Genomic DNA, 18,781 nt, shown 5'->3' on the forward strand with positions numbered 1-18,781 from the left:
GAAGATTGGGAAAGTGAGCATGCTAAAATTCTAGCACAGTTCATGAATAATGTCGAATTAAAAATTTGTGCAAATCTTGCAAAGTTCAAGAAGGCTAATGAAGCTTGGTTCTTTATGAAAGGCATGTACACTCAAAGAGACCTTGCTAGGCATTTCTTTCTACAAGAAAAGGTAAGAAAAACCAAGCAAGGTGATATGAGTATTAGGGACTATTATAGTGCCCTATCTTCTTTATGGCATGAACTTGTTCTTCTCGAACTTCAATGGGAAGGTAGTGTCATTGCCATGAGACAAGAGCAAATGGAAAAAGAAAAGTTTTTCCAATTTATTCATGTACTTCGTCCCGAATTTGAGCAAATTAGAAGATCCCTTCTTCATAGGGCTTCTACTCCTCTAAGTGACATTTTGGCTGACTTATGTCAAGAAGAAACTCGTTTGGCCTTCAAAAGAGATGATGAAGTTCATGTCGTGTCTAAACCCGGCAACAATGTAAGATCATATAAACCACCTCATTTTTTGAAGAATAATGGTGGTGGAGGAAGAAAAATCATTTGTCATAATTATAATGAACCGGGCCATATTCGTCTGGATTGCCCCAAATTCAAGAAGGTGGCTTCCGTTGGTGAAATTCCTCCAAACACAAATGAAGATTCAAAGAAGGTTGGAGACATAAAGGAGTTCATCGCTTATCTTACTGAAACTCTTCAACAATTTATAAAGATGAACTCCTCTACATCATCATCCTCACCCTCCACTTCCGGTGCCGCCATCTCCTCTTTTCCAGGTATGACCTCTTGGATTCTTGACTCGGGTGCCTCCTTTCATATGACTCCAAATGCATCACTTTTGTCAAAACTAGAGTTACCGAAAGCGCCTAGGTAAGTGGGGAAGCACGAAATGTCGCACTTCGGAAGCGCGAAACGTCGCGCTTTCGAAACGTGCGGGGAAGCATCATTTTTTAATGGAAAGCGCACTTCCCTTTTATGGGAAACGCGCTTCCTTTTTATGAGAAGCGTGCTTCCCATCACGCTTCCCCTATTTTTTCAATTTTTTTACTTTTTTCGCTTCCTAGGTCGCTTCTGGTTCGCTTTCTAGGTTGCTTCTGAGACAATTCCTAATTTGCTCCTAAGTGGTCTCACGCTTCCCGCTTCCTAAAATTTTGAAAGTGCCTCGCTTCCCGCTCCCGCTTCCTCAATTGGCAACCATAGTCAAAACCAAGTCTCAATAAATTCAAATCATATGTTTCAACCGCCGATAGAACATCCTTGGATGTTGAAGGCATTGGAAACCTTGAGAAAACCAAATCATATGTTTCCACCGCCGAAACCTTTATGTCAAAAAGACCTTTTGAACTTGTGCATTCCGATGTATGGGGGCCGGCACCCGTTATGTCCAAAGGGAGATATTCCTACTATGTTACTTTTATTGATGACTTTACTAGATATACATGGGTATACATTATCAAAAACAAATCCGATGTCTTCACTAATTTTAAAGAATTTCATGTTCTTATTCAAAATCAATTTCAAAACAACATAGCTATATTTAGATCTGATTCTGGAGGTAAGTACATGTCTAAAGATTTTCAAAATTATTTCAAAATAACTGGAATTTTGCACTAACGATCTTGTCTTAAAACTCCGCAACAAAATGGTCTTGCGGAAAGGAAACATAGACATTTAATTGAAACTACAAGAACACTTCTTGTCTCTAAAAATGTTCCTAAAAGCTTTTGGGTCGAAGCTCTTCTTACCGCAACATATTTTATCAATTGTATGCTCTCTTCTTCTTTAAAAAATGTATCACATTTTGAAAAATTATTTAAAATTACTCCATATTTTAATAGACTAAGGATCTTTGGATGTAAATGCCTTGTACTTGTTCAAGGACAAAATAAATTATCACCCAAAGCTCTTGAATGTGTGTTCATTGGCTATGGTGAAAATAAAAAAGGCTATAGATGCTATAATATTCGAAACAATAAACTCTGTGTCAAGAAATGTAAACTTTTTTGAAGAACAAAATGGTTTTGATCTCCACACATAAAGAGAAGCCATTGATTATTCCTTCATATTTGACTTAGCTCCTATAATTGAGTCTCTAGATGCAATTATTTGCGATAATACTTGTGATGGCATTTTACATCATAGTGATATACCACAACATGGTAATGTTTCTCAAAATGAGAACCTTAATGATATAAATGTATATACCCGGCAGTTAAGAAATGAACATCAATCTACCCTTGAAAGATATTCTTAAGACTTCTTTTTAGAAGAACTTATTGATGACAATCAACCTAAGAGATCTTCTCGTAATAGTAGGCCACCACAAAAATTTGTTTCTTATAAATCTTTTTCACCTCATTATAGGACTTGTCTCATGTTGATACATTTGTATCATGAGCCTACTTCATTTAAAAAAGCTAAAGATCATCCACATTGGATTGAAGCCATGAAAATTGAATTAGAGGCTCTTAACAAAGCCTAAACATGAAGCATTATTCGTCAACCATTAGGAAAAAAGGCAATTGGGTATAGATGGGTATATAAAGTCAAAACCTAATCTAATGGATCTCTAGAAAGATACAAAGTTCGTTTGGTTGCAAAAGGCTACACCCAAAAATATGGGATTAATTATGAAGAAACCTTTGCTCTAGTAGCTAGAATGACTAGTGTGCAAACTTTAATAGACTTAGCTTTTATTAAGCAATGGTCGATATATCAACTTGCTGTTAAAAATGCGTTTTTAAATAGAACTCTATGTGAAGAAATTCTTATGGATTCTCTGCCAGGTCTTGAAATTGGTAAAGGAAATATTCTAAAGTTAAATAAAGTTCTTTATAGTCTTAAACAAGACCCAAAAACTTGGTATGATCGTTTTCGCAAAGTAGTTCTCGATAATGGTTTTTCCTCATGTTATATTGATACTGCTTTGTTTGTTAAAACTTCTAATGAGTATATAACAATTTTGTTGCTATATGTTGATGACATGATTATCACAGGTAATGATAAAAAGGGTATTGACCTTATTAAAAATATTCTCAAAGAAAATTTTAATATTCTCAAAGAAAATTTTGATATGTCTGACCTTGTTTTCTAAGGTATTTTTTAGGAATTAAAGTTGCATACTCCCCCAAGGGGTATGTTCTCTCTCAGATGAAGCTTACCTTCGACATTATTGCTCGGTCTGGGCTGACAAATGACAAAAAGGTGGAGACTCCAAAAGTGATCAACGCCAAGATGAGAGCCAATGATGGCACTCCTCTAGCAGATCTCACGTCTTATCATCAGTTGATTGGGTCACTAACATATTTATCTATCACCAGGATCGATATTTCTCATGCGGTTCATAGTGCAAGCCAATTTCAGACTGCTCCTACTATTTACATGGTTGCAGTCAAGAGGATTATTAGATATTTGAAAAGCACCGTAACTAAATGATTATTTTTACCCTCTTCTTCACCTCTTACTTTACTTGCCTATACTGACTCTGATTGGGGGTAACCCCAATGATCGTATTTCCACCACAGGTTATTGTATGTTTCTTCGAGAGTCACTTATTTCATGGAGGTGTAAGAAGCAACGGAAAATTTCTCTCTCTTCTACAGAAACATAGTATCATGCGATGGCCACTACCACCACTGAGATTGTATGGTTAAAAAGTTTGCTTAAAGATATGGGCGTCTCATTCTCAACTCCTTCAAAGTTGTGCTGCGACAACAAGAGTTCTATCTACATTGTCAGCAATCACACCTTTCATGAACGAACAAAGCACATCGAGATAGACTGTCATTATATTCGTGATGAGTTCTTACGGGGCACCATTCAACTGCCATATGTTCCTACCGAGTACTAGTTGGCGGACTTCTTCACCAAAGCTTTGTCATCGCCTCGTTTCTACTTTCTCCTTAGCAAACTCTCGGTGACTCACCATGTGTTTAAGGGGGGTGTTAAAATATGTTATACATATATATATATATATAGATTATGACACATACACATATATATATAATACATATATATGTTCATGTGTCTATCTACATATATAAATATATATTTCTTTTGTAATACCCAATAGGGGCAAATTAGTCTTTTCACATTATACACACATATCTTAAAAGATATGCGCTTTTTCTCTTTTCTTTTCTTTCCTTTTTTTTCTTTTTTTTTTTTTTTTTTACCTTTTTTCTTTTCTTTCTTTATTGGTTGAGAGGGGTCCACAAAGAGTCGTTGGACCCCTCCAACGATCATAAATATGATCGTTGGACCCCTCCAACGGTCATAAATATGACCGTTGGAGGGGCTCCAACGATTCTATGGGAGCCCCTCCTTGGGTCCCTTAGTGTGTATAAATAAGGAGCTTGGCCCCATGCTATGTCACATGGGTGTGGGTGCGGGAGCGGGTGCGGGTGCGGGTGCGGGTGCGGGGATTCGGCACTTCCAAAAAACCCGGGTGCGGGGGTGCGGCAGGGGCAAAAATGTAAAAAAAAAATTATATATATATATATATAAAATTTTGAAGTTTTAACAGTTTAACATTTAACAGTAAACATTGTCATAAACTCATAATATGATTCATCATGCATGCAGTATATCAACCTAAATATCAAATTATCAATCAAATAAGTAAAGCAATTACATAAATCGACCTAAATATCAATCAAATAAGTATGCATAAAAGAACTAAATTACATACCAAAGTATATCCTGATGAAGTAATGGATGCTAATAATTTTCTTCTTCATCATCAAATGCATCATTAGAAGGAATACTGGGCTCAGCTAAATCCATGTTTGTTACGTTGAATTCATGTTCTCCCTCGAAGTCACACTCTTCTGGGTTTACATCCCAAAAATTGGATGTTCCTTGTCTGCATTATAAACCCAATTTGAAAATGATAAATACAATACAAGTATATTTAAATGAAAACTAAGAAATAATCAAATAACTAAGAGAGCAAATTAGTACCTGTATTCATCATTGCTTCGCGAAAGTAATCGAAGATTTGAATGAACATATACTAAATCCTCTGCACGCTTGCTGGTGAGTTTATTTCTCTTTATGTTGTGGATTTGAGAATATGTGCTCCAATTTCTTTCACAACAAGATGAACTAGCAGGCTGCGATAGCAATCTTAATGCAAGACGTTGCAGAAGAGGTGTTTCCGATCCAAATGTTGACCACCATGTGATAGGATCTATATTATCTTCTTCTCTCGCGAATAATGCCGATGCATATAATCTCGAAGATGAAAATTTTCCAAACTCTTGTGTGACTTGATGTAGAAGATGTGCTTCTGGAAAAAGTCTTGTCATACACATATTTCTATGTCTTGATAGCTCTGGGTCTAAATTTGGAGGGACACGACCAATACCACCAGCCCGCCACTTATTTGCATAATATTTTGGATTAAGAGAATGTGCCATGCAATGCAAAGGAGTGTTGCTCTTATCCCATCTTATGACTAAAATTGAATGAATATGATTAAAAAAATCTGAATCATCCAATACAGGATTTTTTTCTTCATGCATGAAAACTATAGCTTGTATTTTTTCAATCATATTATCCCACATTTCATAAACTCTGTGAAGCATGGGCTCATCCTTATCAACTTCTCTTAACATTTCCCAAATAGGTTGCGTAAATTGAAGGAAGTATACCACTCTGTCCCAAAACTCATCATCAAGAATGAATTTCTTAATTTCTTGAGCCTTCATATCATCATCAACACGATAGAATGTCCAATTTTCATCAGTCACCATGTTAATCAAAGCATTCTTCACTCTTTTAATCCTCTTCATCATCACAATGATGGACGCAAAACGTGTTTCAGCGACCTTCAACAATTTCAAATCAGAATGCCTATTAAATATAGCATTAGCACGATAGTGGTTAACAACAAAATTCCTAATGCTTTTGACATTTCTTTCTAAATCTTCAATCCATGAACATAAAGCATATGCTTGTGAATTTTCTTCTTCTTTGGGGTTGCATATGCTCTTTAGGGCTAGATTTAAGCTGTGTGTTACACAGGGAGTCCAAAAAATATGAGGGTACTCACTCTCCAAACTCAACGCTGCACTTTTACAAACTGGAGCGTTGTCTGTAATGATTTGTACCACTTTCTGATCACCCACTTCTTTTATCACTTCTATAAACAATCCCTTCAAATACTCTGCATTTTTATATTCCCCAGATGCATCAACTGCTTTCAAGAATATTGGGCCACTAAGCGAACAAGCAATGAAATTGATTAATGGACGCCTTTGAATATCTGTCCATCCATCAGACACAATGGAAACTCCATTTTGCTCCCATGAATATTTTTTAATTTCTAGCAACCTCTCCACGTTTGCCCTCTCTTCTGCAAGAAGTGTGGTTCGTATTTTTTCTGAACTTGGAGGCACATAACCACTCAAATTACAATTTGCCAAGGATGTTACTAAATCCTTCTAATAAGGATTTCTAGCCGCATTAAATGGGAGTGAACCAGAATAAAAGTACCTCCCAACTTTTCTATCCAATTCTTCTCTTCCATATGTATTGAATGCTGCTTGTATCGTTCCTCTACCTCCTAGATTGACTTTTCTTTTTTTTTCAGCATCTTCTTGGTGGCTTGTAAATGGCACACTGAGTGCAGAAGAATCGGCCATTGCCTTTCTCTTCTCATATTCTTGTATTTTCTTGTATTGCCTTCGCATTGCCTCATCAACTTTTCTGCAAGCTGAAATGCCATGTCCTGGTATCTTCAACAAATGAGCCTTCACTCTTGTGTAAGACCCAACAAAATCTTTTTCGCAGAGCTTGCATCGAAATCTTTTGTTTCCATCACCTCCTTCTCTAGTTTTTGCAAGTTTATCTACATGTACCCATAGTGGCCCCCATCATCAATTTCACTGCAACTATCAGCAAAACTAGCAGCAGAACTCACATGTTGGGATGAGGATGACGCAAGTCCTTTCCCTTTATCCGTCATTTTTATCCTGAAAACACAAAAAAAATACATTACAATTTTCAAATCAATTCGAAAATACAGGGAGAAGGGGGGGCTCAGCCCCTCCCCTGCCAACCCAACAAGAGAGCGAGAGCGAGGGGGGCTCAGCCCCTCCCCTGTCGACCCAAATAAAAAAACAAACAGATGGGGGAGGGGCTCGGCCCCTCCCCTGTCGACCCAAAGAAAAAAAAAGATGGGGGAGGGGCTCGGCCCCTCCCCTGTCGACCCAAAGAAAAAAACAGATGGGGGAGGGGCTCGGCCCCTCCCCTGTCGACCCAAAGAAAAAAACATATGGGGGAGGGGCTCGGCCCCTCCCCTGTCGACCCAAAAAAAAAACAGATGGGGGAGGGGCTCGGCCCCTCCCCTGTCGACCCAAAGAAAAAAACATATGGGGGAGGGGCTCGGCCCCTCCCCTATCGACCCAAAAAAAAAAAAAGATGGGGGAGGGGCTCGGCCCCTCCCCTGTCGACCCAAAAAAAAAAAACAGATGGGGGAGGGGCTCGCCCCCTCCCCTGTCGACCCAAAAAAAAAAAACAGATGGGGGAGGGGCTCGGCCCCTCCCCTGTCGACCCAAAAAAAAAAAAACTGATGGGGGAGGGGCTCGGCCCCTCCCCTGTCGACCCAAAAAAAAAAAAAGATGGGGGAGGTGCTCGGCCCCTCCCCTGTCGACCCAAAAAAAAAAACAGATGGGGGAGCGGCTCGGCCCCTCCCCTGTCGACCCAAAAAAAAAACTGATGGGGGAGGGGCTCGGCCCCTCCCCTGTCGACCCAAAAAAAAAAAAAGATGGGGGAGGGGCTCGGCCCCTCCCCTGTCGACCCAAAAAAAAGAGGTAGATGGGGGAGGGGCTCGGCAACTCTTGTGCCGAAAAATGAGGGAGCAGGGGAGGCTCAGCCCCTCCCCTGCCGACCCAACAAGAGACCGAGAGAGGGGGGGGGGGGTGCTCGGCCCCTCCCCAGCCGACCCAAGAAGACAGTGAGAGACATACCTGCGAGCCGAGAGGAGGAGTCTGGGAGGCGGAGCTGGGGGCGGCGGAGCTGGGGGCGGCGGCGCTGGGGGCGGCGACGCTGGGGGCGGCGGAGCTGGGGCGGCGATGGGAGAGCTCGAGCTCAGGGGGGAGAGAGAGGAGAGATTAGGGCAAAAAAAAATTTTTGCCCTAATCCTCCTCCTTTTCATCCGGGGGGGGGGGGAATTTTTTTTTTTCGCCCAAAAATTTGGACAAAAATGACCCTGGGTGCGTTGACCGCACCCAGGGTCGTGTTGACCGCACCCGCACGCGATCCCGCGCCGCGTCGCGTCGACGCGGGTGCGGCACCTGTTTTGCCGAGTCCCTGTGACATAGGCCCCATGTATTCTTTAAGCTTCTAGTGAAGCCTCATGTGAGTGGAATATATTTTTTCACCTTATCTTGTGTGTTTTACCACTTTTGTGGTTTATTGCAATCTTGCCCATTAGTGGCTTCTTGTGTATGTGCATGTGTTTGTACTTGCTCTTGAAGATATTGCCTCACTCATTTGGCACTTTATTACAGGTTCTAGCTAGAGGAGATAGATTTGGTCAGTTTTACTCAATAAGACATGAAGGTGTGATTGAAATTTTATTTTTAGATAAAGTAGAAAAGCAAGGAAATGAAGAGGCCAATCTTGATCTAATTTCTACGTCAGCAAATCCAGGACAACAACAAAACTTAGAGTTACCATCTTCTTCATCTTCTGGTCAGGTACGTAAAAGTTCTAGACCTACTGTACTTTCGTCTCATTTTGTGTCTTATGAGTCTTTTGCACCTCATCATTGTGCTTTCTTAACCTTAATTCATTCTTATGTTGAGCTTGAGTCCTATGCAGAAGCAGCAGGAAAGGAATGGCAAAGAGCCATGGTTGATGAAATAGACACATTTGAATGAATACAGTCATAGGAACTAGTAAAACCTCCTTTCAAGAAAAATATTAGGCAGCAAATGGGTGTACAAGGCAAAGACAAAGGCAGATGGGTCAGTAGAAAGGTATAAAAGCCAGAACGGTAGCTAAGGGGTACAGTCAGCAGTTTGGAATTGACTTTGCAGAAACTTTTGCTCTTGTGGCTCATATAACCACGATTTGTACTCTTTTAGCAGTGGCAGCCACACAATAGTGGGATCTTTGGAAATTAGATTGCATTCTTGAATAGGGATTTACAAGAAGTGTATATGGAGTTACCATAAGGATACTCAGATCCAAAAGGTGTGTAGACTTCGCAGAGCTCTATGGCAGATGACTTAAAACAAGTAAATTCCCCCATAGAGGCTAACTTGAAGATGAGAGTGATTGATGTCGTTGAGCTAGAGGATCTTGTAGTATAGAGGCAGTTAGTTGGGAGCCTTATATAATTGACTATATCCAAACCAGATATAATCCACGCAGTTCATATAGTAAGTCAATTTATGAGTGCTCCTCGATCAGTTCATGTGGCAGCAATGCTCAGGATCATCAGGTATATCAGAGATTCTATGCACTATGGTACATTCTTCTTGTCTTCATCTAGCAAAGAGTTGAGAGCTTTCTGTGATGCTGATTTTGGAGGCTCCACTAGGGATTATCTTTCCACTATAGGGTTTTGTGTATTTTTTGGAAGCGCCCTAATCTCGTGGAAGAGCAAGAAACAACAAAAGGATTGCCTTGTCCACTGCAGAAACAAAATACAGAGCAATGGTTCAAGTAGTGGCTGAGATTATTTGAATTCGATGGTTATTAAAGGAATTGGGAATTTCATGTTAAAAGAAAACTCAGCTATATTGTGACAATATGAGTACCATTCATATTGCAAGGAATCCAGAGTTTTATGAGCACACTAAGCACATTGATATAGATTGTCATTATACAAGAAGGGTTATGAAGATGGGATTATAGCTTTTGAACATGTCAGCTCAAATAATCAAATTGCAGATGTGTTTACAAAAAGTCCTCATTTGCATTTCAGTTCTTTCCCTTCCAAACTTGGAGTGATTCCTTTACATCCTTCCAATTTTTAAGGGGAGTATTGAAAGTTTATATAATATAGAGTAGCATAGTGTTATGTAAAATAGCTTTATATATATATATTAGTTTGTATATACCCTATAAAGAAGGGGCATAGTAGTCATTTTAGATTTTTTTCTTTTATGTTGTTGTTGTTGTTGTTGTATGTTGTACTAAAAGGGGTCGACCCTCGATGAGATATTGTTCCTCATTCTCGTCAGGCAATACAAGAACTTTGTTCTCCCCATTTTGTTGTGTCTCCTCTAACCCTAACCTCTCTACTCTTATCTCTTTGGATTTTCAACATGGAGATTGGTTTGTGGGAGAGTGTTGAGAATACAAATCCAAGGTCCAACGGCAATCAAGATCCAAGCTCTATGATCTGGTCCAGCTCATCAGTTGGAGATGTCAAGATGAAGAATCTAGAAAGAAGCTCAAAGAATGTAGTAAATGGAAATATCATCTCATTCATGAATAGAAAGACCAGCTCATGGAGCTCATTGCCTTCTCAAGAGATGACTATTTAGAGGTTTATCCTTCATACTTGAGCAAGGTCTCTACTATTTTGTAGTTGGAGTTATCTTGAGGTCCTATAAATTATGTAAAGTAGGACTCATATGAATAAATAATCTCCCTCTCATGTTAGGCAAGTGAGAGAAGAGAGAAATTTGTGGGCATTGGTCAGGAGAAGACTAAGCCACGTTGTGCGTGTGTGTGTGTGTGTGCAATGATATCTTTACACATACTGCATGACATTCAAATAGAACATGTGTCCCATAATGTACAATTTTATGCTTATAAATTGATAGAAATCAAATTTTTTCAGTGTTTTCTTCAAAAGATTTTTCCAGCTGTAGTTGCAAACTTGCATGCAAACAAGATCATGCTGTAGTCATCAGATCCTTCTATGTAGGTGACCTTCTGGCTTTTGGTTCATGCTCCAACAAATTGGGAGACAATTATAGTCCAGATGGGAGCTTTCCTGACCAGCTGAGAAGCATGCTCCAACGTATACAGTTATAACCAACAATTGATAGATTTATGTTATATCTAATTCAAAGAATGATAATTCTAACAAACCCAAGGTGAAACTTTTATCTGAAACAAGACATAAGCTTATGTAGTGCTTACATCAGATGTGACCACAAGGGCTACTCTATTCTAAGTTTCTAAAGTCTTGTCCTTCTCATTACAAATAGAAAGGAAATGATGAAAAAGAGCCTTACAACTAATAATATAGACCAACATAAGTCAAAACTATAGGCCAACAAGAGAAAGGACAAGACTAAACCTACCTATCCACAATCACAAAAGGAAGTTGCAAGAAGGATGATTTCATAATTGAACCTCATATATCGTGACTGGTATATATATCAATCATGCCACTATAGGATGGAAAGGAACTCCAGGATGCCTGTATGTCCTATATAAAAATAAAAAATGCAGGTTTTTCACTGAAAATTTATTTAGAAAATGGATCAAAGATCCGAATTCGAATTTGAGTAGGAATCAACCGGATCAGGAACGTTGGATCGTTGTTGCTGGAACTGCGTTGTGAAGAAGAAGCATACCTTAGACATGGAAGCCTAAAAAAAGCGAGTTCGATAGTGGGAACCACTAAAACTTGAAAAAATACAAGATAAAGAATAATATGCGAACATTAGATAAATTTGAATCTATAAAAATGATTAAAATACATCAAAATGAAATCAACTTACCACGAACTTAGGTAGTCCTTTCTACGATCATTGAGCATTGGCGGCACTTCGGCATGGTTCAAGCTTCGGAAATGGGTAAGTTCGGAAATGGGTAAGTTCGGAAATCGGTAAGTTGGAAATTTGGATCCTAAACTAGGCTTGATGTAGGCTTGAACTAGGCTAGGTGCGGTTCTGCAGAGATTTCGGCATAGTAAGAGTGATAGGAAGACAAAGACCATATCTCTCATGGAGAGGGAAGGCCACCCCTATTTATAGGCTTTTGGCAGATCCGGATACGTCTCCTACGTATTTGATATCCAAAGAAAGATCAATGACTAAAATTCAAAGGATTTGAATGGATGGCTAAGATTTAATCTCAAGGAGGGGATTAGGGGATAGGATTTGGTTTTAATGGAGATCATTAAGTGAAGGAATATCTTGGGCTATCAAAAAATTGTCCAAGGAAAGTTGGGATGTGCCAATTTGAGGCTGTCGACATCCAAAAACATAGGACATTTCAAAAGTAATAACGACAATTGATTTGTCGTTAAGTCTTCCATTAACGACAAATGATAGCATGATCCAAGGAACCGTTTAAAATGAGATATAATGACAAAACATTTGTTGTTATCTATGTCACAGGGATTCGGCTAGGAGGGTGCCGCACCCGCGTCAACGCGACTCGACGCGGGTGCGGGTGCGGGTGCCGCACCGGGTGCGGTCAACTCGATCCTGGGTGCGTTGACCGCACCCAGGATCATTAATGTCCATTTTTAAAAAAAAAAAAATTGCCCAAATGGGCTTCGAATTTTTTTTTAAAAAACTTTATGCTAGTCTGTCAGCTGCCTAGCATAAAGTAAGTTTTTCAGTTTTCACGCACAGCTGCTGACAGCAGCTGTCAGCACAGCTGCTGACTGCAGCTGTCAGCATAAAGTAAGTTTTTCAGTTTTCACGCACAGCTGCTGACAGCAGCTGTCAGCACAGCTGCTGACAGCAGCTGTCAGCTGTGCTGACAGCAGCTGTCAGCTGTGCTGTGCTGTCAGCACAGCTGCAGCAGCTGTCTGTCAGCTGCTGTCAGCAGCTGCCTGACAGCTGCAAAGTTTAAAAAAAAAAACCCGCCTATTCCCCAACCCCCTTTTTAAAAAAAAACCCCGCCTATTCCCCAACCCCCTTTATATATATATATATATATATATATATATATATATATATATATATATATATATATATATTACTTATTACATTTTTGCCCCTGCCGCACCCCCGCACCCGGGTTTTTTGGAAGTGCCGAATCCCCGCACCCGCACCCGCACCCGCACCCATGTGACATAGGTTGTTATATCTTACATAATAACGACAAATGATGACGCTATAATACATAACAACAGGGATTTTTAAAAGACAACGACATATGACATTACGACCAAAAATATCTGCTTTGAAAATAGATATAACCACAATTCAAATGGGTAATAATGACAATTCATTTGTCGTTATTACTCTGAATCAAATTTTGGTCATAACTTTGATCCTGGTGTCGGATCAACCTAATTTTTGGCTTGTTCAAAAGTTGAGAACTTCTTGTTCAACTTTTCTTTTGGTCAAAAACATTAAAGTAGTTTTTAAGGCTAAAAAACAGATTGAAATAAGCGCTATGGATTTTTGGTATGACAAAAATATCTTAGCCCAAAATTGGGTGTCTACAATTAGAAATATAAGACTGATAGCATCCAACACAAATTGCAAGGGTAAGGAAACATTAGTATGAGTGAATGTATCAACAAGTATAAATAGATATATGAAACCAACACCATGTAGCTACATCTCTACGGCATGATAAAAGCATTATAGGGTAGAAGATTAATCACGACTTTCATCAATCTGCCCAAACACATAGCGAGAGATTGCTACTTCAACAAATAGATGTGTCTACTGTAGGAGCACTTTCTTCATTGTCATGTTAGACGAAACCTATTTCTTATTTGCTAAAGGCCATATCAGTATATTCCAATTGGAGCCTTTTCAATCCAATACTTCAGGCCTAAACCATTTTATACATGTCACATTCTATGTACCATAAGATGTTTAACAACCACTAGCAATTTTACATGGCTAAATATCGCAAACCATTAAAGATGCATATTTGCACCACATCTTTTTCCCCTTGTTCATTGTTGTCTTAGTTGTCATAAGCGCTAGGCGGAGCCTAGGCGGTGAGCCCCTAAAAAGGCCTAGGCCTCTAGGCGGTACCCCAAATAAAAAAAATAAAAAAAACAAAAAAAACATACAAAATATGTAAACAAACTACTAAAATTAATAAAAAACATGTAGACAACATAAAATCAATCAACAATAAGCAATAGACTAATAATAACATGTCAACGCAAAAAAAGGGGTGAAAAAGGAGGAAAAGGGACTTTTTCCAAGCTGAATACAGTCAACGCAAGAAAAAAAAAGTTGACCGACCTAGGCTTAAGCCTAGGCGGTCCCAGCCTAGGCAGCGCCTAGGCGCCTTTGACAACTAAGATTGTTGTTTGAACGTCATTTGTCCATAATTTGTGTTACACATCTCATTTTTTTCTTTTTCTTTTTCATGCTTATAACAGCAGCTATTAAAAGCTGAACAGGCGTATAAAGAGAAAATATTGACAGAGTTCATTGCCCTAGCCTGGATGGAAGGATATGCTGCCTAGCCATGGGCAAAATCAGAACAGCCATTGCCCAGTTGAGCTGCCAGGTATTTTTGATATAGACACTTGGATTATCAGAGTAGGGAGTTGAGAGCAACATTTATGGTTTGCTAAAACTTATAGCTTAAGAACGCTTAATAGGATGAAATACATCAATTCACAAGGATGGCATGTAGATGTATTCTAAGAAGTATGCTAAAACTTATAGCTTAAGAACGCTTAATAGGATGAAACACATCAATTCACAAGGATGGCATGTAGATGTATTGTAAGAAGTAAATGTTCGGAGAAGAAAAGGGAAGGCAGGGTAAAAGGTAACTTTTTGGATAATCTGGTACCTAGGCTTGGAATTATTAATCGAGAGTCATGCTTGTTCAAGCATGGTATTTGGGCAAGAAAATTTCGCAAGTTAACAATAATATAGTGTAATACATTCATGGGTGGAAGATCCTATTCACTGCCTATGGTAAAGAACTCGGTAACAGATTTGCCACAGTGAACATGTGTGCACATTTTGAGATCCAACTCTGTATATTTTGCTGAAAATTCTTTAAGACAACTGAATCACCTTATAACCATGCCTGGCACAATCCACAATTTGTACAGGCATTTGTCTCACATTGACCCATGATATATAGAAACAAGTTGTCATTGCACAGTTCGGATGATGAGCCAGTCAATGCTTGGTGCAAGCAGAAGTTTTTTCCATAGCTTTGGCAACTAGCTTCACTTATCTTTAGTATTACCTTTCCAATAAAAAAATTGATCAAAACACTTGCCTAGAATCTAACTTTTGTTAGTTTTCTCATGCAGACACTGGACTTGTATTCCTAATTCCGGCCAAGGATCTATAAGCCACTAGGAAACGAAGTCGCAAGGGATAATCGATTGGTCTGTGACTTCAAAAATATAACTCATATGGAAATAAAGGAGATATTAGAAATAAAAGGCAAAAGAAAGAGAAAAATAGAATAGTGAATAACCACTTTTTCTTACACAGTAATAAACTTATGGTTATAAAACAAAGATAACAAGAATCAAGATGAGTACAAGATGGCTCTAAATGAAACTACACTGCCTCATCAAGCATACGGAAACATTAGCTTGTTGACCATCAAGTTAATTGAATCTAGCCTTCCAACTCATGTGCACACATTGTGCTCAAGTTCATTGTCCAAAGGAAAAGCTTGATGAATCAGCCAACCAACGATGCATGACAACCCAAATTTCGATTACAAATACTCAATGATGTGGGAAAATTGATGGCAACCATAAAGAACATCTTATAATCAAATTTTCTTTGGCAACTTGGAAACTAAGTCACAATAGATAATCGATCGATTGGTCTGTGAGTTTGAAAATATTCTTCATATAGAAAGGAGAAATTAGAAATAAATGGCGAAAGAAGGAGAAACATAGAATAGCGAATAACCGCTTTTTCTTAAACAGTAATAAACTTATAGTTACAAAACAAAGATAACAAGAATCAAGATGAGGAGGACAAGATGGCTCTAAATGAAACTACACTGCCTCATCAAGCATAAGGAAACGTTAGCTGGTTAACCATCAAGCCAATTGAATCCATCCTTCCAACTTGTGCACGCATTGTGCTCAAGTTAATAATCCAAAGGAAAAGCTTGATGAATCAGCCAACCAACGATGCATGACAACCCAAATACTCAATGATGTGGAAAAATGATGGAAACCATAAATAATACCTTATAATCAAATTTTCTTTCGCCATTTTCTGCTCTTGACTATTCACACCAAAATCAAACAAAAACTGCCACAGCTTTGTATATCATTGAACTCCATATCCATGAAGCACAAGCCCTTGTGCAATGACATTCCGTGCTCTACTACACAGCTCATCAGCATTGTTACCCTCTAAAGTCTTATGTATTATCACTTTAATAGATCCTGCATTCAAGATCCCTTCCTTTCCACTAGGCATCATCCTCCCGGTACCCATTAAACTGATCGGCACAACGGGTGAGCCGGTCTTAGCAGCAACACTGAATGCTCCTTTCTGTCAATCAAAAGCCAAACCATAAATCCTGATTCTAGCCTTCCACAAAATATTTCAATGGAAAATCTTACCTTAAATGCGCCCAACTGCTCATCCATACTCCTCGTACCCTCCGGAAAGAAGAAAACAGATGCCCCTTTCCTCACAAGATCTATACACCTCTTCAAACACTCCTATTTCTCTCAAACGGAACAGATCAATCAATTCAAATAAGGAAATCAACGAACCCCAATTCATTAATTACATGATAAATGCAATTGAAAACTCAAAATCAAAAGCAGAGAAGAATACCAATTGGCTCTTGTTATCCATCCGGCGCAACGGAATGACACCCATCAAGAACATAGCCCACCCAATGACAGGAATGAGGAAGATCCCTCTCTTGCTAATGAATTTGAAGCTCCTCCCGAGAGTCAGAAGCGTGTAGATATCCAAGAAACTCTGATGATTAGAGACGTACACGGCCGGCAAGTCCGGCGGCGGCAAATTCTCCAATCCCTCAAATTCAATCCGACAGAAGGGGTAGAAAGACGCGCTCGCCCAGACATTGGCTACAAGATGGTGAGATCTCCTTCTGTACCGGTCGAACAAGAGAACGAAGGGGTGGAGTACCAACATCAACAAGAACAACGGAATCGCTACGACTCCCGTTACCATGTAGAAACAAATTCCCCGTACTCTCGAATAAAAGGATACATCTAAAGACCAAACAGAGCAAGTTTCAGAGAGAGAGAGAGAGACCAAACAGAGCAAGTTTCAGAGAGAGAGAGAAAGAGTACCTGAGGAGGAATCCACCGAAGAAGAAGAAGGAGAAGGGATTCCGCTACCGGAGAATTCGGCTTGTGCCACGTATTCTCTACAAGGAAATTGTGGTCTTCTCGTGTGAGTGAAGTGGTAGTTAATCGGTGACGGATCTCGGTGACGGAAATCGCAGAAGAGGCCGGAATTGCCACCGGTCTTCCCCCTCTGAAACCCTTCCAACAACCACAAACACACGTACACACAACACCCATTTGAAGAAACCCCAAAAGAGAGAGAGAGAGAGAGAGAGAGAGAAAGAGAGAGAGAGAGAGAGGATACCGCAGAAGATCGAACGGGTACGAATATGAGGGATTCTGAGAAAGATGGTGTTCTTGTTGAGAGAAGAAGGCACCAACACGAACTCGGGATGGCCGAGAGAGGGGCCGGAGATGGCCGCCATCATCATATTCTTCTTCTACGTTTGGGGAAAATTGCAGGGAAAACGGGGTTCTACTTGAGGAACCAAACAAAAGAAAACGAGAGGGAAAACACGAGACCTGACCTCCTCCCATCGCTGAATGTTGAAAAAATGAAATCTAAGAATAAGTTTTCTTAGGCTCGTTTGTTTCGTTCCTTATAAACAGGCTTTACATAAGAACAGAAAGGAATTTCAAAAAAAAAAAATCGCCAACCTAGCCTTTTTATGCGAAAACTTTCAGAAGATGAGGTATAAAATGATTTACACGTAAAACGTGATAGGTGGTGGGAAAAACTATGGTTCCTTGTACCAGCGTGACACTGAAGATTTTTTCAAGTTGCATGAAACAAACTAAAACATAGCGAGCGTTTGTTTGACACCAGATCATAAGAAAGATATGAAATACATCGGGATTGCCAGCTCAACACTTTTTCAAGAAAGTTGCATGATACAAACGAAAACTTAGCTCATAAAAAAGATATGAAAAAAGGTGTCTTCCCATGAATGAGAATGCCACGTGAGAAAGAAGCATTGAGAACATCATCTTCTATACGAAACACACTTTCTATGAAAGTGGCATCACACCACTCTTCCCCTCACGGGAAATCATTTTCCAGTGCAGGGTTGGTTTCATGCCAAAGCTCTTTAGCAGGCCCCGTGTGTAACCAACGCAGTTAGGGTACGTTTGAAAGCAAAAAGAAATCTCATAAAAAAAAATTGCCTACGAGAAGTTTTCATTTATGAAAAAAAATTCTTGTCTGCATGACATGATAAAATTTTAATCTGCTGACCTCAAAACTGAATTTTTTTTATAGAAAAAGTATTTCCATCTCTGAGATGGAGAAGTTTTTCTGTCAAAAATCAGCATAAGAAAATTTTTCCTTTTCAACAATTTTATTGTGTTTGGAATGAATAGAAAAGTTGCCAACTGACTTGCATTTTTCTTGGCATTTTCTCGCTTCCAAACATGTCTTTAACGAAAATATTGTGAAAAACGGTGTCTGCGCTGTCTCCCATTTTTCCAAAGACAAAGATTAATGGCTTGCAGCTAGGGTTCCTAATAAGTTGGATCTAGGGTTGGGTATCCCATTGATCTGAAACCGTGTACATGGATTTCAAGAGGAAAAGATGTGGGTAAAAAAAATCGTGTTTCAGAATAT

At 39.3% G+C, this 18,781-nt stretch overlaps 1 protein-coding gene across 2 annotated transcripts in view; it reads right to left on the minus strand.

Annotated features, from left to right (window-relative positions):
• The window catches only part of LOC149840055 (1-acyl-sn-glycerol-3-phosphate acyltransferase BAT2, chloroplastic-like), a 41,025-nt gene extending 23,225 nt beyond the window's left edge, over positions 1 to 17,800 (minus strand). The window contains exons 1-5 of one of the 2 annotated variants that reach the window (XR_016431524.1): positions 17,483 to 17,800; positions 17,182 to 17,376; positions 16,694 to 17,100; positions 16,474 to 16,575; positions 16,092 to 16,402 (exon numbers count right to left, since the gene is read on the minus strand). Coding sequence is in view for 1 of the 2 variants with exons in the window: in XM_090004329.1 (XP_089860455.1) it covers positions 16,175 to 16,402; positions 16,474 to 16,575; positions 16,694 to 17,100; positions 17,182 to 17,376; positions 17,483 to 17,609 (1,059 nt within the window). In the remaining variant the exon portion in view is untranslated. Of the gene's footprint in view, positions 1 to 15,791; positions 16,403 to 16,473; positions 16,576 to 16,693; positions 17,101 to 17,181; positions 17,377 to 17,482 lie in introns of those variants that run through there. The other variant, XM_090004329.1, reaches the window with a different exon arrangement.
• Between the last annotated feature and the right edge of the window lie 981 nt (positions 17,801 to 18,781).

The sequence above is a fragment of the Nuphar pumila genome, chromosome 4 (assembly GCF_984573655.1).
Source record: "Nuphar pumila chromosome 4, dmNupPumi1.hap1.1, whole genome shotgun sequence".
In the NCBI taxonomy this organism is placed as follows: Eukaryota; Viridiplantae; Streptophyta; class Magnoliopsida; order Nymphaeales; family Nymphaeaceae; genus Nuphar; species Nuphar pumila.